Source organism: Prinia subflava, chromosome 21, assembly GCF_021018805.1.
Source record: "Prinia subflava isolate CZ2003 ecotype Zambia chromosome 21, Cam_Psub_1.2, whole genome shotgun sequence".
NCBI classification, from domain to species: Eukaryota; Metazoa; Chordata; class Aves; order Passeriformes; family Cisticolidae; genus Prinia; species Prinia subflava.
The window spans coordinates 3,125,902-3,149,847 of record NC_086267.1 but is presented as its reverse complement, the minus strand read 5'-3'; the positions used below and the strand labels follow the sequence as shown (position 1 = coordinate 3,149,847).

The 23,946-nt window shown below is 44.5% G+C and overlaps 1 protein-coding gene across 4 annotated transcripts in view; it reads right to left on the bottom strand.

Annotated features, from left to right (window-relative positions):
- Positions 1-23,946, bottom strand: part of VPS13D (vacuolar protein sorting 13 homolog D) — a 94,226-nt gene that overhangs the window by 5,246 nt on the left and 65,034 nt on the right. For all 4 annotated transcript variants that reach the window (XM_063417483.1, XM_063417485.1, XM_063417484.1 and 1 more), the window contains 2 exons: positions 19,166-19,298; positions 17,165-17,360 (listed from right to left, as the gene is read on the bottom strand). In XM_063417483.1, coding sequence (XP_063273553.1) covers positions 17,165-17,360; positions 19,166-19,298 — 329 coding nt within the window. The remainder of the gene's footprint in view (positions 1-17,164; positions 17,361-19,165; positions 19,299-23,946) is intronic.

Genomic DNA, 23,946 nt, shown 5'->3' with positions numbered 1-23,946 from the left:
AGATCACCTGAGCCCTTCCACTGACACCTGTGTGCACACAGAGATCACCTGGGACAGCCCTTCCTGCCACTGACACCTGTGTGCACAGAGATCACCTGAGCCCTTCCTCCCACTGACACCCGTGTGCACACAGAGATCACCTGAGCCCTTCCTGCCACTGACACCCGTGTGCACACAGAGATCACCTGAGCCCTTCCTCCCACTGACACCTGTGTGCACACAGACATCACCTGAGCCCTTCCTGCCACTGACACCTGTGTGCACACAGAGATCACCTGGGACAGCCCTTCCTGCCACTGACACCTGTGTGCACACAGAGATCACCTGAGCCCTTCCTGCCACTGACACCTGTGTGCACACAGAGATCACCTGAGCCCTTCCACTGACACCTGTGTGCACACAGAGATCACCTGAGCCCTTCCTGCCACTGACACCTGTGTGCACACAGAGATCACCTGAGCCCCTCCTCCCACTGACACTTGTCTGCACAGAGTTCCACTCATCTGGAAACACAAAAAACCCCAGGTCTTCACAAACACGGCGTGTAGGTCCTGGAAGACCTGGAGGATGAGGTGTCTACTCACACATTTCTCTGAGACACAGAGCCATACAATAATAAAGATAGAAGAATTTTGTCTACAATGAAGGGGCAAGTAGCTAAATTAGTAGGAAGTGACCTAAACAGCAGATACTCTCTGAAGATTTGGAGATGTATTTATCAGCAGTTTTACTGACTTGACTGTTTCTTCTCACTGCTCTAAAGAAAATAACAGTGCAAAAACCTGGAGAGAGCTCTCACCGATGGACAATGCCAGGAGACTGCGAACTCTGTGGTTGTGGAAATAGGAACATGCAGTTCAATTAAGACAGAAGAAAACTCCTCATTAATTAGGGTTCCCATAGCAGGGTTTAACATACTTTACCCTTCTGTGAGTCTATGAAAAATGACAGTAAGAAGGACACACACTTGTGGGCTGACAGCCATCAGAGGTTGATACTGGCCACAGCACTGATGGCTCAGTTCCTCCCTTAGCAGAATTTTGTTAAAAAATAATACTCTGAATTCCTTCAAGCTCCTGGAACGCCCTGCCCCTGAAGAATTGTGTTACAGGCTGACGAGCTCTGCTGCATTCCCTGTCCCTTCCCAGCAGCATCACTCTGGGGCTGCTCCGTGGTATTTCACAGCTCTCCCAGGCTACTGCTGTTACAGACTCCCCAGCCACATCCACCATTTTGGACTGGAGCTCTCCCTTCCCATCCTGGCCCTTTGTAAAACCCTGCACAAGGAGCTCCAGCCTTTCTCATCCAGGGACAGGAGGAAGGTCCCACGGAGCTCTACCTTTGCTTTTGAAGCTGCCACCACCAGGAGAGAGCACTCACCTTCTGGGCTCCACGATCTGCACATGTCTTCTCTGGAGCCTCAGTTCTTGTCACCTTTCCCCCTCAGCAGCCCTGTCCCACACCTGCCTGGACACCCTTTTAAAATTTGTTTTCCTTCCTTTCCACTCCTTAATGCAGTGGTTAGAGCTGTGCTATATAAAGCACAATGGCTCTGGAGCAAGTCACCTCTCCTACCCCTTAAATTCCTTAGATATAAGCAAGATCCACCTGCACCAGGCCCAGCATTCTTGTCTTTCCAAACCTACACAAGAGGTGAGCAACACGTGCCTGTTTTTACCTATTAGAGTTTTACAAAACAGTAAACAAAAGTGTTTGCCTCTATGAATGCAAAATGTTGAGACAAAAGTTCCAAAGAAATTAAAGAATTCCAACCAGTATAATTCACATTTTGCTGCCTGTCCTACCTACAAACTTCCAAAAGCAGGAAAATGGCAAAAGATCACTAATCAAAGAAGCCCCTGATGGCTCTTAAACCTCTCCATAGCACCTACTGACAAGTTCAAAGAGCGACTGTCTGTAGCCCTAGGCGGATTTTAATTAGCAGTGGCCAGTCAATAATGTTCTGCTGAGACTCTTTCCATGTGGAATTCAGCAGGGTTGGATAACTGGGGCAGAGCAGCTGCATCCTGCAGTGGGTTTTACACAAAGCATCCTTCAGACAGCATTCCCCTGTGCCAGCCTCTCCAGTGTTCTGTACTTCCTTCAGAAGAGGGATCTGCAGCACTGCAGGCAAGGCTGCCCTGATGGCAGTGGGACAGAACAGGGCCTTTGGACCCACAGACACTGCAGGGAACACTGGGTTCTAGGCCAGAGAAAAAGCACCAGTGCTGCAAAGGCACTGGGCACCACAATGGATTTCTGAAGGTTTGGCAATTTCTGAGACAAGATTTTATCTTTTGGTTTTGTTTTTAAATGGAAGCAGCACTTCAGAGTACAAGTTCCGTGTTCACTGTGCCCTCCACGCTCAGACACTGATCCTGCTGATAACAGACCATTCACACTGATCCTGCTGATAACAGACCATTCACACTGATCCTGCTGATAACAGACCATCCCCTTCTTGGAGATAAGGCCAGCAGTCCTCAAACCCAGTGCTGCTGGTGCTGGGCCTAAACTGAATGGATTTAATCCACTGCCCCTTTGGCAAACTGCTCTGTTTGGTCTGCACAGCTAAAAACATTCCACACCACTTGATTTTTTTCATCTAAAAATTTGTTCTGCTGTCTCGAGTTACGTCCTGTAAATAATAAGCAACCCTGGTGAAATCCCCAAAGCTGCAGATTTGTCAAGCAGAGCGGGCGGCAGTGCCCACATCTGGGTTCCATTAGCCAGGCACTCAGCAGATCTGCTGATTCCTTTTTAATAAGCACACAAAAGCACTACAAGGCAGGAATGCCCTCACGTCTGCCCGGCACAGCAGGGAACGGTGCTGCTGGATGGAGGCACAAAGGGCTGGGAGAGGGTGTTGGAGGAACACTGCAGCCCTGCCCTGCTCCCAGCTCAGCCCTGCAGCTCTCACTCCAGCTGGCTCTGCACACTGGAACCAGTGCCTGCCATGAACTGGTTGGCATTTGCTGAGCAGTTCACAGAATCCTTGCGATTCAGCTGGCCAGCTTTAAGGCAGTTTTGTAATCAAACACATCACCAGCCTGATGGAGGAAGTGGTCAGGTATTAGTGGGGATAATTATTGGCCAACTTAGGTTGAGAAAACTCTCCAAGAGACACCAAGTTTTCCAAAATCACCTGTCCTTGTTCCTTCACTCCACGTTTGCCCCTCTCAGGTGCCCACCCCACCAGGTTCTCACCATCAGGTCTGTAGATGTGATTCCTGCAGAGGTGCATAAATACACAGTGGTTTTGAGAACAACAACTGTTACTTATCTTTGATGGTCTCTTGGACCTAAAAAATTTCCCTGAAGTGTACCCTGAGTACCTTGACAAAGACATTAAAAAATAAAATTCAGAATGCCTCAAACTTTGTATATCAAAAGCTGTTGGTCTGCTAAAACAAACCATCCCTATTCTAAAATGATTTAGAAATTATTTACAAATTTACATCTTTCAGTTTCCTCAGTATCACACCCAGAATAATTATTCATCATAACACAGCTTTAGGAAATGTAGCAACTTCTGAGAAAAACCAACATGGACAAAACCCCATGACCAACACAGCAATCACTGGATTTCATTTCAAATGTGTATCTGGGGGATTTCTCATCTGGGTAAGAGAACAGCACTGGAAACCACAGATCTGTTCAAAAACCCAGCCTGAGCACGCACACCCCAAATCCTGCACAAACAACAGCTCTAAGTGCAAGGAGATGGAATTGAGGAGTGGATTCACCAGGACTGAGTGGAGGCTCCTCAGACCTGACCTGCTGCCTGCCAGCCAAGCCCCACGGCCACACCCTGGGGTGCTCCTGCCCTGGGCTCCCTCCCAAGGGATCCTTCAGCCCCGGGGCTCCCCCCAGAACTCTCCAGGAATCATTTCCTTTAGCCATACCCAGTTCTTGCTGCCAGAACTGCAGCAGCTGTCACCAGCACAGGTCCAGTCTCACCACCTCGGTACCCCAGCCCAGTTAAGCAGTAACTTGCTGGTTCTGGTACAGCTAAAATTCAGGGTTTCCATTGTAAACTTAGCTTTTTTAAGGTTTGCATAAAATTTAGTGACAAAAACCTGCTCTGGGCTGTAGCTTGGCATACTGACTTTCAGCCTGGCAACGATTTTTATCCCCTTGAAATAATTATAAAACAATCTTAATTCAAACAAGGGAAAATGGCAGGTAATGTAAGACAGAATACAAAAGCTGCTGGTATTTTCAAGAAATAATAAAATCAAACTCTTACTGGCTCTGGAAAAAGTCTGCTTCCTAAATGCAGGGAGTGCTTTGTCTGAGGAGGCTTCAGTGCATTTCAGACATTAAAAGTGACATGATCTGATAAGTTAAGGGAGGAATAACCTTTATCTTCTACTATAAAATACACAACTAAAATACCTGGTGCACTTGCTTGAGTTCCAGACTGACCTGCAGCCTTCCATGAGGATCACATGAATCATCCCCTGCACATTATTTCCATGAAATGCAGAATGAGGACGGTGCTTGTGCCACAGACATGAAGAGCAAGGAACACTTGGGAGTGCCAGAACCAATTAAATGCTGACCAATTTATGCCTTAAAAATGGATCTGAAAACTCAGCCATCACAGTGACAAACGCAGTGCTGCAGCCAGAGCTTGGGAACACACGGAGAACAAATGAAAACAAACGTGTGGCACTTGTAATGGGGACTGTAGTGCACATCACACCTCTGCACAGCACTAAAAATCCACTATTTCCACCCTTCTTTCCTCACTTAACTTTGTTTCATGTGCTGAACCCTTGTGATGAGCAGGAGTTTTCCCTGAATTTACTGAGCAGAAGGGGAGGGCCAGCAGATTTTTGATGTGCCAGCTCTGAGAACATTGAATGCCTTGGGCCTAATTTCAGGAAAACATGTGGCAATCCAGACTCCCTGGTGATCCCACTGGTGCTGTGTTTTGGGGGTCACAGTGCATTTGCCTCCCACCCAGTGCTGGAATTTGGGGTGCAGGTCACTAAAATCCCACAGATCAGCAAAGCTCTGCCACGGGATCCATTCGCTGCTTCCAGCACAGATGCTGCTAAGGTGTGTTAAAGTGCACACATGGTGCAGGCACTTGAGTGCTGGATTTGGCATCAGAATGTCTCAGTTAGATGCAGGAATGTGTAAAATCACGAGCCAGACAGCTCCCTGCTGACTGCAGATCTGAGGAAGCTCATATGCGCCGTTTATTCCAGCAAATGCATGGAATATATTGTGCTTGTTAAACGTGCTCCCAAAATGCTAGTTTCAGGCAGAAACATGCAAATAAATGGTGCCTAGGGTTAAAACCTCCCACTTACAGTCAAATCCCTCCTCTTTGGAGGGATCTCCCAGCTCAGATGCTGCAGACCTTTAGCTGACCCGACATGCCTTCAGGAGAGTACAGCATGCTCAAGGAGCAACTGTTTATCATGGAAGTTGTTCCTGCCAGTTTCTTGGAGATAGAGCTTTTCTCCTCCTTCCCTTTTCTTTTGTACAGCAGATCAAAACAAATTAAGAATTAGTCCCTGGGTTTGCCATTGTTCATAACCTCATCAGGCTCCAAGTTCAAAAGGAATTGAGAAGAGATTAATTAAGACACAATTTAATTTTGACATCCATATTACAAATGCAGCATCTGGACAAGGTGCAGGAGCTTGCACAGTACACAAAGCACTGACACCAGCTGCACTCTGGGCATCAACTTGTGGGACTCGCCCCACCTCTGCTGTAACAGCTGTGCAGCAAAACTCACACTTTCTCCAGCACTTTGGTATCATCAAGCTTAAGAAGTTGACAAAACATAACACTGCCATCCCAGCTTCCAATTTCCCCCAGACTCCTCCTGTACTGATTACAGGGATGAATGCAGCTGTCACCTTAAAGAGCTTCTTGTTGAAGCAAAGTGTTGAAAAATGCTCCCATTCACCTCCTGACTCGATGTAAAAGATGGTTTTCAGCAGGGATTTCCTGCAAACACCTGTCTGAGAACAGGAGCTTTAGAGAAACCAAAGTGCCCAGGACCATAACACTGCTCAGCCTCAGGGGCACTGTGCAAAGGTTTAAAATACTAAATACTATGCAGGTTTAAAGTATTAAATACTATGCAGGGCCTGTAGCAGATGGAGCACTGCTCTTATGTCTGTGCCCATGGAATCCCAGACTTGTTTGGGCTGGAAGGGCCCTTAAAGCTCATCCCATGGGCAGGGACATCTTCTGCTATCCCAGGTTCACTCCAAGCTGGCCTTGGACACTGCCAGGGATGGGGAGTCACATTTATAATGGTCCTGTCACTGCTGGTCAGGCAATATCCACTTGTAGCAAATGCAAACATGATCACTTTGAGTGTGAAATACTTCAGTCTAACAGAAATGCTTCCACGTTTATTCCTGCCTTTCTGGGAAAGCAACTCTACTTGGGGAAAAAAACCAAGAAAACAACAAACCAGGGGCCCTGCCCAGCATCAGGACAGTGACTCTGGCTGTGCATGAAGGATTGTGTCAATCAACTCTAACGACTGGAGATGCTTCTTCTCTTTCTGACTCTCCTTTTATATTTCTAGTTTCTACACCTGGGGCTGCAACAGGCACAGCAAAGTGCTCTAGCACAGACCTGAACCAACAAAAAGCTACCCACGAGGTTTGTTTTGATTTTTAAAGTTTGCAGTTGCAAGAACAATTCAGATCAACTGGCTGTACTTACAAAACTGATAAAGAGCATTCCACATGTTAACAGCAACATTAGGTGAAAAAATTATCTATAAAAATACCGGCCACATGCTAAATGAGGTGACATCAAGGCAATAAATAGCTCCATCTGTATGAAAGAGTTTGCAGAACAACCCAGAAGACGTCTCTGAACAAAAAAGTAACTATGGATGAAGCAGTGCTGAAACAAAAGTGGGTTGGATTTTTTTTTTCTTGGTTAAAAAAAAGAATCAGTTTTCCATATTTTTCCACGATCACTTTATAAATCTGCTGCACATTAGAAATCAGACACACGTGTATGTTTTCCAAGCACAGAAAGTCGAAGGTTTACATTTTAATAGCAAAGTGCCTATTTGTGAATGGCAGCAGTGTATATTACAGGCAGTGTGAGAGGGTTAAACAGGACAGCCTCGACTCTTTATAAACTTTTGCCCTCTGGATATGTACTCATTGGCTGCTGTACAAGGCTCGAGCTGTATTACACGCCTTAACGATATGGTTCAACTGTCGGTCAGGCTTGGGGCTGGCGCTGCGCCAGACCGCAATCAATGGGACACAAACCTCCCCCTTTCAGATCATCACGAAGGCTCATATTATCTCCTTTTTGTCGTGCTGGTTAAATTTATGGAGCAGAACCCCGAAGCTGCATTCCTTGGCCTGGGCCGGCCCACGCGGGCCTCCCTTTGTTTGGTACTGTAAGGAGCGTGCTTTGGAGGATTGCGGGGTTGTTAGTTCAGGCACTGACTGTTTGCTCATGACTGAAATGAAAAGAGTTCAGGGGAAGGGCAAAAGGACAGCACAAGTGTAAAACCCCATCCCAGCAGGCCCTGGGCTCCCATCTACCGTTCCGGCCTGGGACTGAACACAAAACCTCACGGCAGTGACAAAGGGGAAAGTCTGTCCACAAACAGGTAAAACAGCCCGGCAGCACCTGAGCACCCCCAGCTCTCCTGCTTTCAGTAACTGCTGTCCTGTAATTGCTACATAAATTTGAACCTTGGTTAAGCTGCCTTAAAATATTGCTTAAAAGTGGGATTAGTTGTAAAGCAATGCTGTATCTCCTTTGTTTGAAAATATAACCCGTCAGTGCAAACGGCAACAAAATTTAGTGTTTCCACCACTTTAAACACATGGAGTACCCTCAGAGAACCCAATATTTACAACGTAGTAAGAAATTCTAATAAGGCACAAAATTACTGGGCATACAGTACAGAGAGAAGATTTTTATTTTGTCTAAAATGGGCATTTCCTACTTCTTTATACTTAGTCTGAAGATGAAAAAAATCCACCTCTGGATAGGCTCAGACAGTCTCTACTCAAAGCTTTATTCCTGTTGTAAATAAAGGGCACTTCTTGATCCCACTCCTGACACCATTCTCATTCCAAATCCAAAACACAGCACTGTAATAGCTGCTGGGAAAAAACAGCTCCATCCTAGCTGAAACCAGGGCAAAATCAGAGAGTAAGGATGTAAGGAACCTCTAATGTGATCTCAAGGCAAAAGCACCAGGAGTGAAGGCAAACAGACTATTCCAAATCTGCACAACAAAAGCAAATACACCCATGGAAAACCCCAAGGACTCTCAGTAGCTGTTCAGGAAACAGAAGGTGCCTGTGGACTCTTCCTTCAGCACACAAAATATCCATGTTTACCTTCATCACTATTAAGAGGCTCCCAAGAAGCCACTCCAGAGCTGCTGTGCCAGGCTCCAGCCTGTGGCAGCAGCAGAGGTGTCCCAGGCCAGCAGGTGACACAGCCACTGGTGAGCAGCTCCTGTCACCTGTACACGAACAAACCCCACACTCCTGCTGCCTGACACCAGTTTCATCTTTCCTGCTATTTGTACGAAGTGAAAACCCTGGAGAAAGGGGCATGAGAACTCACAGAATGTGCAGGAGATGTTCCTGGTACATTGCAGCAGACTTGGTAGCATTGAAGGAAGCCTTGGATCCTTCCTGCTGGGAAGATGCTCCCAGCTTACCCCACCTCATTCTGAGCAGGCAGATTTGTGAATTCCACTGCAAACATTCATGGCCCAATCTCCCATGACCTTTCAGCTGGTCCTGCTGATGGTCATGCATGATTAGGATTTTTTTCCTTTTCCAAAGACTCTCCAATTGTGTTCTAGGAGGCACCAATGCAGACTAATTAAATCTGCAGCTCTCTGGAATTGTTTCCACCCAAGGCAAGTGTTACACAGAACACACCGAGACAGCAGTAGCCTTTAGCAGAGATGATGTGATCTGGAAATCACACTAATGCCAGAAAACAGGAAAAAGGCAAAACAGTAAGAAGTGTTCCTTTTACTTTTAGTGTGTCCTAAAGCTTTGGGTGAAATAGAAGATAATTAGACAGAACATGCAGGCTCTAGAAATACAAGTATTTCCAGAAGACATAAAACTTTCTCCCTGTCTAGCTGCATTCCTTTGAGTTAACAGCTAAATACAGTAAAGAGGGCACACAGAATAAGAATTCCACTTTGTGAGGCCCATATTTCATGTCACACAAAGTTTAAGTGGTAGAATAAATCTGTGGTAAATCCAACAAAGGATTTATCTGCTCTTTTCAGAAGGAAGTTCATAATTGCTTCTATTTCTGATGGACTATGCCAGGCCAATGTTACAGTATCTTGGATTTAACTGAATTGGAAAACATTCATCACCTACTACAAATGTCTGTGTGCCCCAAGAAACTTTCCCATGGCCTCCAGACGTGTTGCACTGGAAAGGGAGCAAGTTCTGCACCCCTGATGTCCATTCCCAGCCAGCTCTCCTTGTATACCTGACCACACTAACACCACACAACACATTCCCCTCATTAATTTGCACCTTTTCCACACCAGTTACTGCACACAGGAACATCAAGCTGAATCTGAACCCAGATTTCTGCACTGAGCCCAGCCCAGGCACAGTTTAACAGGAGCTGGACGTGGCTCACTGGATGCAGCACCTCTCACCAGGGAGGGAAATGCACCTGCCCTTACTTTAACATGGCACTAGGAAATATTTGGGGGTTGTGGAGGCCTCCACAGTGGGAACTCTGCGTTCATTCATCCTTTTGAAATTATTTACTGCTACTAATGAATGGGCATCTAAAGAAAAAGACAATTTCACATTTTATGCTCAGGTAACTTCTCAGCACTGTTCATTTCAATGTTTTCCATCTCCACTGTCTGTCCTCCCTTGCAGTGCCTCTGTTCCTTGACCAGAGTCTAAAAGCATCCAGGGTATCTTTCTGCCCTCAAATGTCAAGTTGAACACCAATGTTTTAGTGGGAAATCCTTCTTGCTCACAGAATAGGTGCTGGGATTTAGACTGACAGCCAGGCCCTCCCAAAGGCTCCCTGTTTCATGCCACAGACGTGTCATCACTGGAGAACACAGGGCCTGCACCATTTCCTTAAGCCAGGTTTTTGTTCAGTTTAATATGTTCTGTCATGGCAAAGCAAAAAGGTTTACACACAAAAAGTTACACAACTCTTAATGAAAGGTTTAGCCCTCCTTTTTGGAATTTAAACCATCTACAGCTTCTTCCTTAAATGCAGTGTACATAAAAGCCCAGAAGGACAATGTGAGGATGCTGAACAGCCTCAGCAACTTAAAACTCTTAGGCTTAAAAAAAAAGTCTTTTTACAAACAGGTAAGGGGGTTGTTTTGGGGTTTTCCTGTCCCAGACTGCTACTCCAAGTCAAGCTCATAAGCTCCAGAGACTAATCCAAGTAACATGTGAAGTGTAAGACCTGAACATAGCCTAATTCAAAAACGTTATTCTTATTTTTTCCAAAAACCTCCTATTACATAGAAATATTCCTATAGGCAGATGTGAAAGGAACCACATCTATATAATATTAATGTAGGATTATGTTGCTTCTCTAGATCCAAACACCATGGCTTTAACTTCCATTCCTTCCAAATACTTAAACTGAGTTAAGTTCAGAAAAGGGGACAATGACAACTGCCTGCACACAACTGAGTATTCTAAACATAAATGGTGTTTAGTAGTACTGATCCCCAGGAACAGCCTCCTGGAAACATTATTCAGACATCCAGTGGGTATTTGCAGTAATAAACAAAAATCTGTTAAAGCACTCAACCCTCTAAAAAGGAAAGGGAGATGTGTCAGTGCAGCTTGGATTCTCCAAATCATCTGGACTTTTGCTGGGCACAAACAATGGACAATGTATTGTTCTAGAAACTGTGACATTTTTAGACATGAGACTCCAGGGTTATTGACTCTGTAATAAAATATCATTAAGCAAACTCAATGTTTTAAAGCTTCATCTTGCTTTTACTGTATCCTGTGGGTCACAAAAGAAACCCAATGCAAACTAACTACGTGCATCATATCTTCAGTCATGCATAGCAAATCCTGCTTTACTGTGAAGAACAGAGCCTGCAGTCCCAAGAAATTGTCCCTCAGCTCTTTGTTCCAGGGGGGAGGGCAAAGGGAACAAACTGTGAGATGCCCTCCTGTCAGTGCTGGAGGAGGGCACACAAAAAAAGGGAAGAAAAGCTGCCCCCTGTATTTCATTCTCACAGAGGTACTCAGGCTTGACTTCACTTTCTCAGCTTTGAGAATTTTAGTTTTATTCTTGAAATACTAAGTGTAATTAAGCACTGTATGAACACATTGAGCTTCAGAAGTGCGGGAATGTGGGGTGGCCTCGCAGTCCATCCTCAGTTCTCCTGACTTTGGGCACTCCAGAGGAGTCTCCACCAGCCTCAGCTGCTTGAACCCTTCCAGAGAGCTTTAGGGGGAGTTGACTTTGCCCTCAGGAAGAGTGAACAGGCAAAGAGTCTTGACAGATTCCACTCCCAGGCAAACACCATCAGCACCTGACTGACAAAAAGCGCTACTGGTTTATTGATGCACAGCAAGGGACTTCTGCAAAATAAAATCTGAGTAGAAACAAGAAGAAAACCTAACACATTCTTACAAGAGAGCTGTAGAAAAGAGAACCAACCAGAAGAGAAGCCAGAAGTGTCTCATGAAGAAAGAAGCACTCCTTGAATAGAAAAAGGAACAGAGAACCACTTTCTGTTCACTCCAAAGGGCAGGTTCACTTATTTAGAAATCATTTTAGGTCTTAGATGGTGGATTATTGTCTCTTTCTAGTTAAGACACTAAATTATCTGAGGTGCATTTTCAGAAAGAAATTAAGGTTTTGAGATTAAATCAGCCGCACTGAAGAGAAACAGGGCTCCATTTGGGGAACTGCTTCTCCCACAAGAAATCCACATTCACTTATGAAACAAGCAAGAGCAGACACTTCAAGAACAACGCCAGGATCTCCAAATGAACTACAGAAAGCTACCAGTGATAAAATAAAACCTAACAGAACAATACCAAGCAGGTTAGACTGGCCACAGAAGAAGAAGCATCTACTGAGGAGCTGTAAAATGTCTTGCAAAACCTGCAAACACGGGTTTGCTTAACTACAAGGATCTAGAGATGTAAAATTGTGTTTGGAGGACAAATGAAGAGGCATTTAAAACCCCAGTGAGGACACTGAAGTTACTGAAGGACCTGAAGAGGTCAGAAATATGGCAGGAAATTAAATGGGATTCAACCTACAACATTGCATTTCTGGGGAAAAGTAATCCAGAACGCAAGCATGAAATGACAAGGAGATACCTGCAAAGCAGTAAAATCAAATAAAACACAAAACCTCTTGGGGCAAAAGAGCAAGCAGAAAAATGGGCATCAGTTTGCAATGGGATAAGGCAGTAAAACCAACCAAGACAGTTCTGGGTGCCTTGTCCCAGTGCAGGGGATGATGGGCCCTTTTCACTCCACACAGATGGGAACCTGCAGGTGGGGATTCCAAAGCACCTCCACAAAAGCAGGGGAACACTGTGGACATCAGCTCATGCCAGAAGAATGTAAACCACAAAATCCAGGTGGACAGTGACTGAGCACGGGCTGGCAGTGAGGAAAAGCCCACGGCTACAGCTGAGCACAGGGACAGGAATGGACAGATCTGCTCGAAGAAAACATCAGCATGAAGACTGGGAGCTTATCCCTTTATCCCACAAAGGATATGAAGGAAATCACACTCCTCAAGTAATTTATTGATTAGACTGATAAATACATTTTCTCTCTGGCTCCCAGGAAAATCTCAGAAAGGGCTTACCAGGAGAGTAACAACATCCCCTTGACCAGAAGGGCCCATAAATGACATTATTGTAAAGACTTGTCAAGTCAGATCTAGATGAAGTCCAAGGTCAGGACCCAGTCTGGGGCACATACAGAAGTGTAAAGGTTCAAGCAATATTTGTCTGTTAAACCTGAGACCCTCGTGGCAGCATCTTGGCTGTCTCCATACAATGAGGTACATATTTCCTACTTCTGCTCTGTGTCACTGATACTCACGCTCTCAACCACACTGCTTTTGACCTCACTGTACAAATCACAGCTAACACAGGGATGGATGCAAAAAGGCAAAAAAATTTTAATTGTAATCATCTGCTTTTGACATTGCGTCAAACTTTGCAACCTCACTGCATAACTCTGAGTGATGAGCAGAGGAAAAACTAGCACAGATTGCTGCTTTCCACATGAAATATATTTAAAAGAATCAAACAGTTACATAACAATTTTCTGTGACCATTAATGGCTTTCCAATTTTAAACTTTTCTTTACTAGTAACAGTCTTGTTCGTGGACAGAATTCATCAGAATTGGGGAGGTCACAGCATTATCTACTTCTAATTTTCACGTTGTGACTCAGAAAAGAACACAAACCCTTGCAGAAACAGTCCAAGAATAATCTTAAACTTGCACTGACCTGGCAGAAGCCTGAGAGAAAGCCATAAAGGCAGTTTCCTGCACTACTTGTTAGGTTAGACACACATCTAAATATAAATGTTCTTTACTTGTGCTGCACCAGGACATAAAACACGTTTCTAGGCGAGAGCTCTCCAAACAGATCCAGAGACATAACAGCTTTCCTGTTTTGAACTGGGCTTTAAAACTTTTGGCAGTATATGAAAAATATGGAAATAATCAGAACTGTTGTATGTGACACTGGAGTACTTGGAACACATAAAACCCTCTCAATAAAGGTATCAAATCATAGGCTTTTATAAATTAGATGTATGCTGCATTTTCAGCAACTGCTTTATGCTCTCTTCTGCATCAAATTTGGAAGTAGTAGGGCATCTTTAGAATTAGATAAGTTTGTAAGATTAGCCTTGAAAAAGTCCAGCCTAAAGTCTGATTTAAAAAGTATTTTCCTGCCCTTTAAACCAATCACCTTTGAAACAACCCCCCTAAGGTCTCAAGCCATCACCTGTGCCTCAGCCGAGCTGCTCTGGCTCCATGTTCCCAACACATGGTGCATGCCAGCTGCAGGTTCCAACACAAATCAACACATCTGAAGACAAAAAAGACTCATGTCCATGTAGCCTGATCACACAACACATGCTGCAAACTGTTCCATTCCATTCAAGAACTTTGCTGGAATTAGATTACGTCTTTTAGGAAAGCCAACAACCTCAATTAAAATTCTTCATCCCGCTCAGATCTGATCCGATGGTTAAAGTAAAGCAGCTGAAACGCAGAGCTTTTTTTAAAATTCAACTATGTAATTAGAGAATTGCAAGGGGCCTATAATTTACAGTTACGTATCCTGCTATTTAAATGCAACTGCAATTAGCTGGCTGAGTCAGCTTTGCAGCAGCACCAGCAACATGCACGGGGTAAGGTCACACAGCTCTTGCCATCAACTCCTGAGTCTTCAGGTGTTCAAACCCCACTGGAGATGAGCTCCTGCCATGTCCCAGCCAGCAGGGAAGGCTCTCCTGTGTGCTGGGGCTGGCAGAGCCCACGGGGCCCAGGCTGCTCCTGTGTGCTGGGGCTGGCAGAGCCCACGGGGCCCAGGCTGCTCCTGTGTGCTGGGGCTGGCAGAGCCCACGGGGCCCAGGCTGCTCCTGTGTGCTGGGGCTGGCACAGCCCACGGGGCCCAGGCTGCTCCTGTGTGCTGGGGCTGGCACAGCCTGCAGGGAAGGCTCTCCTGTGTGCTGGGGCTGGCAGAGCCTGCAGGGCCCAGGCTGCTCCTGTGTGCTGGGGCTGGCAGAGCCTGCAGGGCCCAGGCTGCTCCTGTGTGCTGGGGCTGGCACAGCCCATGGGGCCCAGGCTGCTCCTGTGTGCTGGGGCTGGCACAGCCCATGGGGCCCAGGCTGCTCCTGTGTGCTGGGGCTGGCACAGCCCATGGGGCCCAGGCTGCTCCTGTGTGCTGGGGCTGGCACAGCCCATGGGGCCCAGGCTGCTCCTGTGTGCTGGGGCTGGCACAGCCCATGGGGCCCAGGCTGCTCCTGTGTGCTGGGGCTGGCACAGCCTGCAGGGCCCAGGCTGCTCCAGGCAGGGCAGCAGCTCAGGCCTTGGAACGCTGCTCTGCCCCGCTCCAAACCACACATACTTGAGCAGTTACAAACAGCAGGGACAGCGGGATATGGCAGCCTGGAGAACACACAGATCTTTGTCCTGGGGGGCTTCTCAAACCCCCAAAAGAACGAGCTGGCTCCTTCATGATATAAGCACATAAACCCCACACACCGAACACAACACGAATGAGAGGCTGCTCACAGATGGAGGTGGCATTTTGGTCCCACCTCCCCCCCATCCACTGTCTACATATTCTCAAGTACATTTGTTTATCTGAAAAAAGTTTTGATCAGACTTTTGTAGACTGGAGAATTGTAGTAGCTGAAAAACCCAAAAAAGATTGGGGCTTTTCCCCATTTTTCTTTTTTTTCCTCTTGTAAAAGGTTGTTGGGTCAGAACTTGACAGACTGTGTGTAGACACCAACATCATTTCACAGTGTTCATCCATGACAACAAGATTTCAAAATCTAGTGGAAGCAATAACATCTATCTTTACATCTTCTCTTAAGTGACAGTTAACAAGGCAAAGAGAAATATTTCCCAGAGGAAACACAAGCCCAAAATCAGGCTGGCTGGAGATCCTCTTGCCCTCCCCAGCTGCTGTCCACTTTGGCAACTGTTGATAATACCTACCGTGTACAGGCTGTATCTCACAGAACCATGTCAAAACATGAATTGTACAAATATGTGCTTCTTGAAACAAATTACAATAGACACACGGCTCAACCAGAAATCCAGCTAACAGCACAGACAGGTTTGCTTCTCCCTATCTTTATATAAATTAGTCAACCTGTGCAGTCACAAAATTAAGATATGGACAAGCAAAACACTGAATTTGCCCAGGGATGAGAAAGAGAGTTCTCATTTTTGTGCATGCAAATACAGCTACTGAATTTCAATCTTTGATCTCTTGGTTTTACAAATCAGGGTAAGTCTGATTTGTAAGATAAGTTTGTACATGTGTGTCTTACAAATATGTAAGACACACATGTACACACTTCCATTTTCAGAACAAAGCCCACCTAGGGCCATTCTTCAGGCTTCATGCACCTCACACTTCATCAAACTTATTATTTACTGAAACCCTGATGTAGACCCTTCAGAATTCCTAGAGTGGCATAATAAAACACAGGAAATGGAAAAGCCAAATGGGAAGACAAAACAAGCAGAAAGCTCAACATTTTCCAAACATTTTTCTCCAAGATTTCTGACAACAAAACTTACTTAGGGTTTTGTTTCACTTCTTCAGCACACAGGTCTCATGTACATACAAGAGGACATCTTGGCACAGCAATACAAAGCAAACTCTTGGCCACAAAGAGCACAAAGAGTCTCCTCTCAGAGCAGCTCTTTCAGACCTTGGTCCTCTCCCTCTGCCACACTCACAGTCAGTACGAATGAACACTTATTTATTTTAAGCAGAGCCATTGTTACTTTGCTGAGCCCACAGTAACTGAGCACAGGAAGAAGCCAAAGCATCTGTCCTGACAGCTACAGGAGGGCACACGCACATAGGGGCACACAGCCACTCCCTATCGTAACTGAGACCTTTGCACAAAATAAAAATTAAAACATAGTGGCACTGTATTGATGACAGAACTCCTCAAACCTTCCAGGAGCTGTTTTTCTACAGCAAAATGGAAGCTGGAGGTGAGCAGGGAGAACTCCTTCATTTCAACTCTGTGTGAGAACTCAGTGGTAGAAGTTTAGTCTTACTACATATGGCCTTTCTAAAACGTTTTGCTTCATCTAATGGTATAGGTTAATAATAATTCCTATTTTATGTTGCAGCTTTTCCAAGCAAATTTCACTTTTGTTAGAGTATCAACAAATGCCATCTATTAAATAAAATGGAATAAAAGGGGCTGCTAACAGCTCATGCTAACTTTGATTATTGTTGCTTCGCCTGAGGAGAGATGATCAGTTGAGAAGTTGCAGCAGGCAACTTAATTAATTAAATTAAGTGTATTAAATAAAAGAATTAAAATTAAATAAAATTAATAAAAATATGTATTAATTAATACACATTTTTACAGCATTATTGGTCAGAAGGAGCAGCTGGAGGCTGACCTGGGGCCGCTGAGGGTGGCTGTGTCCCTCACTGCCTGCGCGGTCTCCGACGCGAAGTCCAGCGCTCCCGCCACGGGCTTGGTGACGGTGCCCACCAGCCCCTTGCCCAGGCCAGATATGAAACCACTGACCCCTCCTTCTGTTTTCACACCTTCCACCGTGGATGTTATGACACTTGTCAATCCTCCAATGATACCTGGCAAAGACAAGGCAGCAGAGAAGCCCAAAATTAGTGGCTCTAGAACTCACAGAACGTCATCCACCTGATGCTCTCTGCCTACGCTGTTTGTTGTGCATTTAATTTAATACACAAACTTCCAAACTCAATTACATTACCAATAACTTTATACTTTCTATATGCAGTATACTTATGCATATGTACAGACTGTATTATCCCACAGAAGAAGATTTAATTCAGCATTGAATATGTGTATTTAAAAGTATTTCTGTACTGGTTCATTTCCAGCTGCACTTACACCAGCAGTCCTCATCTACTGCCCAGGTTAAGTGGTTACTTAGGATGTGAAAAAATTTGATCATGATAAAAGCTGGTACAATTTGAGACAGAAAACAACAGAGTGCATTTCTCCACTGGACAAAGTCAATTATTTTAAACTGACACTTTGTCTTTAAACTCAGTTTAAGTGACTTTAACAGTGATACTGCTGACAGACATTTTTGTGCACATTTCCCTTCCTGAGAACCTCAATGCTCTGAGAAATCAAGCACCTACTGAGATTTCAAAAGACTTGGAACAGTCTGTGAACACACTTTGGAGATTTCACATCTCCATGATTGAAATATCAGTTTCTAGTGCCTGGCTCAAACACTCACCTGCCCAGCTTCCAGCAGCTCCTCTGAGGTCTGGAACTCAAGTACAGACCAGGCAGATCTAAACTGCCAGACTCAAGAAGCACAAAGTATTTAAAGCTCTCCTCTTGAGTAACTATAGTTTATGATTAAATCCTGTCTGTTGAAATGTAGTAATTAGCAGTTCTTTATTTTTTCAAAAAACTGAATGGGAGGCATTTAAAAATGCCACAGACTTAGGAGTAGAACAGTCACACCAATTACTGGATAATACAATACAGTGAACTGCTTTTATAATGGACTTTTCAGCAAAGATTCACATATTTTGGGATTTCCTGTGTTTCTACCAATTTATGTCAGACTGTTCAGCACACTGGTGTGAGAGGAACTTTCATGATTCATTTCACACCTACAGTGCAGAGTCTCTGTATGACCAAAGCAAAAAGACTTTTCTCAGCATAGAAAAGATCCTCTTTTAGTGAAAGCCAAATCTGCTTTGCACAGTCTGCAACAGTTACATTGTGAGAATAACATTTAAACAAACTGAGCCAAGATGATGCAAAATATAAATATTTGATTTAAACTTGGCTTGTATTGATTTAACCTTCTTCAACAGATAAATCATGAACTAAATCGATGTGAAGTTCTGGCCAAATTAAAACTAGTCCACTACCCTTTACACAAATAAATGTCTCTAGTTCTTAGTACACTGAAAAAAACCCCACAAAATAACCCAACTGGTGAAATGCAACTTTAAACTGATTTACTGATTCTAATGAAACTCAAGTTTCTGGAACTTAAAGCACACATAAGAAAGCTACAACCCAGCCATACAATTTTTTTTTTAATGTCTGGCCCTCAAAAAACCTGTTTGTGTGGGTATTTCATGCCTCCACAAAGAAATTGATGTTTTGGATAAACTTTCTTTGTCGTTTTCATTTTAATTTGCAAAAAGAGCTTTCACTTCCAGTTACATGTGAAAAACTCTGATTATTAAATGTAGTTTCTGTTGACTTGAAAACCAAACAGTGCACCCACCCCAACCTGCCAGCACTGAAACTCAAGCATAAAACCTGTGACAGCTCCACTGCCCAGGCTGCCAGCAAACAGCCAGCAGTGACAGCCAGCAGTTATCTGCAATCTGATCAGCCCTTTTAAGAGAGATATGAGTTAAAATACAGTGAGGGTTACCATGTGCAAGTCCATGGATTCCAGCTACAAGGTGCTCCCCACTGGTTGCGGCGTGGTACCGGATGTATTCCCGCTCTGTCTGGTGTCTGTTATCCATGGTCTTTCCCAAACCATCTGACAAAGTCCCAGCAAACTGCAAGAGAAGACCTTTCCTGTTATTGGAGGAACAAAAGCTGTTTTTCCTAAGTAGATTCACTGCAGAAAATTTCTGGATCCTACTTGTGAAATGCAGGTTTATACAACTCATTTTGATACATAACAGAATCTGTCCAAGCCTTTTGCCATGGAGAAAGCTCAGAACTACATCAACACATGAAACTGGAATCCTGAGGTGACAAGGAGGTGCCCCAACTACTGTGGCCAAGCCAAAACAAATCAAATCTGTGAAAGACACACCAAAAGCAATGCCCATGACCCAACAGCAACCCCTGAAAATCTAAAAGGAATGTTATTTAGATAAAAAGCTTTTCCTCTGCAAAGATATATGCAAAGCTTCAAGGTAAATATGCTTGCTGTGAAACTACAAGATTTTTAAGAGCTAATTGAATTCTTTTCAGTAACTCCGGGTAGAAGTGGCTGCATTGTAGAAGGAGTGAGAGCCACACCACACTCATGGCACAACGTGGAGAGATCCCTGACAGGATTCCCAGCTGTGCTGGGAAGTGTTATCCTGGTTTAAAGGACGGGTGACTGCCAAGTAAGGCAGGAACCTCCCTTGGAATGGAAAATGTGACCTCCTTCCCTCCAAATTATTACAACTTCAAAATGACAGGACTTTCAGGAAAAGATATGGGATTTTACTAATGTATATATATGTACAGCAAGACAAACAAACCCCAGCAATGGTCACACAACAGCCAAACCCAGAGCGCAGCCCCGGCGCTCTCTGGGCAGGCTCCTTCCCCTGGGTGCAGTTCCGGGCACGGCCAGCAGGGGCGCTGGGGGCTCCGGGCCGGGCAGGGCGGCTGCGGGGATTCCCCGCGGCTGCAGGGGGCGCTGGAGAGAGAGAGAGAGAGAGACAGAGAGACAGAGAGAGAGAGAGAGAGACAGACAGACAGACAGACAGACAGAGAGAGAGAGACAGAGAGAGAGAGAGACTGAGAGAGAGACTGAGAGACAGAGAGAGAGAGAGACAGACAGAGAGACAGAGAGAGAGACAGACAGAGATTGAGAGAGAGAGAGAGAGAGAGAGAGAGAGAGATTGAGAGAGAGAGAGAGATTGAGAGAGATTGAGAGATTGAGAGAGAGAGAGAGAGAGATTGAGAGAGAGAGAGAGAGAGAGAGAGAGAGAGAGACAGAGAGAGAGAGAGAGAGCAAAGGGGCTCCCGCTGCAAACTCACCGGGAGGGCTGGTCCCAGTGCCCTGCACCAGCACAGCTCTGCCAGAACAACGACTTCACTGTGTACAACCAGCCTGTGCCTCATGGACCATCTCCTCTGCACCCACAGCAGCTACAGTGAAACCCCTCCGTGGCTCGGGTGTGCACCAGAGGACAACTGAGACCTGGTAGGAAACCCTGATAGACTGAAGATTAAAGAAGAACTGGACAAAGAGTTCATTTCTGGGCCCAGTGCCACAATGAAGTTCCCCTCCTTTTTCTGCCATTTCTTCCAAGGCTGTGTTTCTTTTTCACTAATGACACAATGTCCTGGTTTGAAACACTCCTTTTCAGCTCAAAGACAAACCAGTCCAGTGGCTCCAATTATCTAAACAAGTAGATTTTAACAACAAGGATGAAAATGAAATCCCATGACCTTTCTTGTGACTTGATCATATGGAGACTAAACAGAACATAGTGATCATGGACTGAGTTACTTCTGACCTTATTGTGAACTTAATGTAGACGTTATTTAAAAAAAAATAGCCTAGAAACACAAACCGACCTGATACTATCTGTGAACCGTGTTTAAGGTTAGGGTTTTTCTGAAAAAATACTTTGCTTATAAGGATTAGAGTAGTTGCTATAAAAAACTGAAAGGCTCAACAGGTTTTCAAAATTCAAACCTCGTTATAGAATCTCTCAAAACCTGAAAATGATTTTTCAAGACCACATCTTGGAAGTTATAGTAGTGCATGACTGGACAATCAGCCAGAAGGAATAAACCAATTTACTGATGAGAATTGGTAATCTCTCTTTACAGCTTTCCCCCCAGCTTGCACTCACACTTTCCAGCTCCAATGCCTCATCTCTTCCTGCAAATACAATCCAGTCTTTCCTCAAACATCCCTTCCTCTGTTACACAGAGAACACCTAATTGTCAATAGCAATCCTCTTTGTGTGTAGACAGAATTTTAATGCAATAGTGCATTTTTCTTAGTAAGGAGGAAAAAGAAAAAAATCCCATGCACATAGTTTAAAAGTCAAACTCCATTAGCTGTAAACCCAACGTTAAACAGGGACATTTTTGTTTGTGTTATTTCGAAAACAGCACTGAATTACAGCTGTAAGCAAAACAACTTAAAGATTTTCATGTAGCAAACGTGCCATGAAATGTTTCCATTTTGCCCTGATTCAGGTGACAAAATCTGAACTCAGCACACGTTAGTAATTCAACATGAACTTCATGTTGAATCACTTTTTGAAGCAGCTCCTCCTCCCCACACCCCGGGGACTGTTTGTTTCCTGGCCTCATTTAATAAAGACTGAAGCCAAACTTTTGTCACCATCTGCACCATTTGTAAGCAAACCAAGAGGTTTGCTGGGTGAGCACAGTGAGCGGGTCCCTCCTGAGCCATTTCCAGCTGGGAGCAGCCCCTTCCTGCTCTGCAGTGCAGTTTGCCAATTAGAGGTGAAATGCCAGGGAAGATAAAACAGGATGTTCCACAGGCATTAGCAAGTGGTGGGAAGGGCTGCTGGGCAGTGAGGCAACCTTTTTTTGTGAGGTTTAGACTCATATTTGAATAAAGATTGACTGTGGTGTCACAGTTACCCTGATTCCTGACCTGAACCACACCTACATCCATCCTTATCACTCAGGTACCTGCTGGGGATCACAACTTGACACTGCTTTTTAACTTCTCTATGCACCTCAGAAATACTTACCCCGAAATGGTTTCTGAGATCTGTTTCAGCTAATAGGATTGTATCTACCTATACAATAAGGAAATTAAAGATTTCTAACAGAAAAAACCCACAACTAACCAAACACCTGCACAACACCTCCTGCCCACTTATGTTATAATCACTGTATTTAGAACAAGTTCCTCAGCCATTACCTCTGGATCAGATACCTAAGCAAGCATTAGAAATTTAAGCAGTTTAAGTCCAGCTGAAACTCTGAAGGGAGATTTGAACAAGCTGAAGCATAAAAGCAGGCTTGCCTTTTCCCCCCCTGTGTCTTGCTTTTAGATGCCTCCTTTGGGGAGTGCAATATCAGCTGCTGAGGCTGAGGTTTTAAGACTCGTGAAAGAGCAGAGACGGTGCTCATTGAGCTGTTAACCCGGTCACACAGCAAATAGGCTCCAGATAAACAAAGGTGACACCAAAAGTTCGACCCACCCTTGTCTTCCTCAGCTTTTGTTAATAAGGTGTGACCTGGTAACTTCAAAGCCTACCCAAGACCATGTAAATGCCAACACAACTGAACAGACTGTGGAACAAACATGAAACTAATCAAGGGACTTGTAAAAACCAGCTCCCTCTTCTCTACCCTAATTTTCATAATGAGTTCTTTGTCTACTTGCTGATGAAAAAAAGAAATTACTCACTTGGTCTTTTATCTCTGAATTTTTCCCATTTCAGACATGCTTTGCTTTGAAACAGAAGTGCAACACAATACATTTGTTTCAGCTAAGGAAAGTTACCTGCTTCCAGACCAAAAGGCTCCAAGTGTTTCTGGATGAAGCCAGTCTGCACAAGGCACTCACAGTATTTTACTTGTCAACTTGGCCTCTCCACACAGAGGGGAACAGAAGCCTTCCAGACTACTGATTAAAAGCTCTGTCATTTCATGTACTTAAAATATTTCAACTTATCGTCAGTACGTGTTGTTTAATGCTTTGCCTTATCCATTTTGCCTGGACAGAAGGAGAGCCCCTCCTAAAAGCCCCAGGAAGCTGAGCACTCATCTTCCTTCATTCACAAGAATTCACCCTGCCTCCTCTCACCCTTTTTGTCCTCAAAGCAGATGGATTTTCCTGCATTCTCCTTCTACAGAGGGACACTGATCTTTTCTTCCAGGTCTGCACTCTGAACACTTGGATGACCTGGTTTTCATCCCACACCAGTTCAGGTATGATATGAAATTACTGACTGGTAACACACTGCAAGCAGAAAACACACCCCACCACCCTTCAGCCTACCTGCTTAACATGAACTCATCCTCCTCAGGAGGGACAAATATGACATTTTCCTCCAAATCCCAGGGGATTACACTAGTGCACACAACCTCTGGATGAGCATGCCAAACACTCTCAGCCCTCCACCATCCCTGAAGATGTTACTGCACTTCTGCAAGCCCAGGGCGTGCTGGGCTCAGCCTCCTCCTCTGCAGAGTCAAGTAAATCAATGATTCATCATTTCTTGTTTTACATTTACACAGTGCCAACAATCAATGCTAACTATTCACCAAGAGCTGCAAAAGCAGATGAAATACTATCTGTACAAGAAACTGATCTATTCGTGTTTTGGGTTATTTGGTCTTTTGTTTTTCTTTTTAAAGGCACAACAATTAAGGAAGTTTTACCACAGAAACCTTTTACCACTGACTACATATCCCTTGCTGTTTCAAGCAATAGAAGAAAAACAAAAACACCCATATAGAGTGTTTGTGAACCAAAGC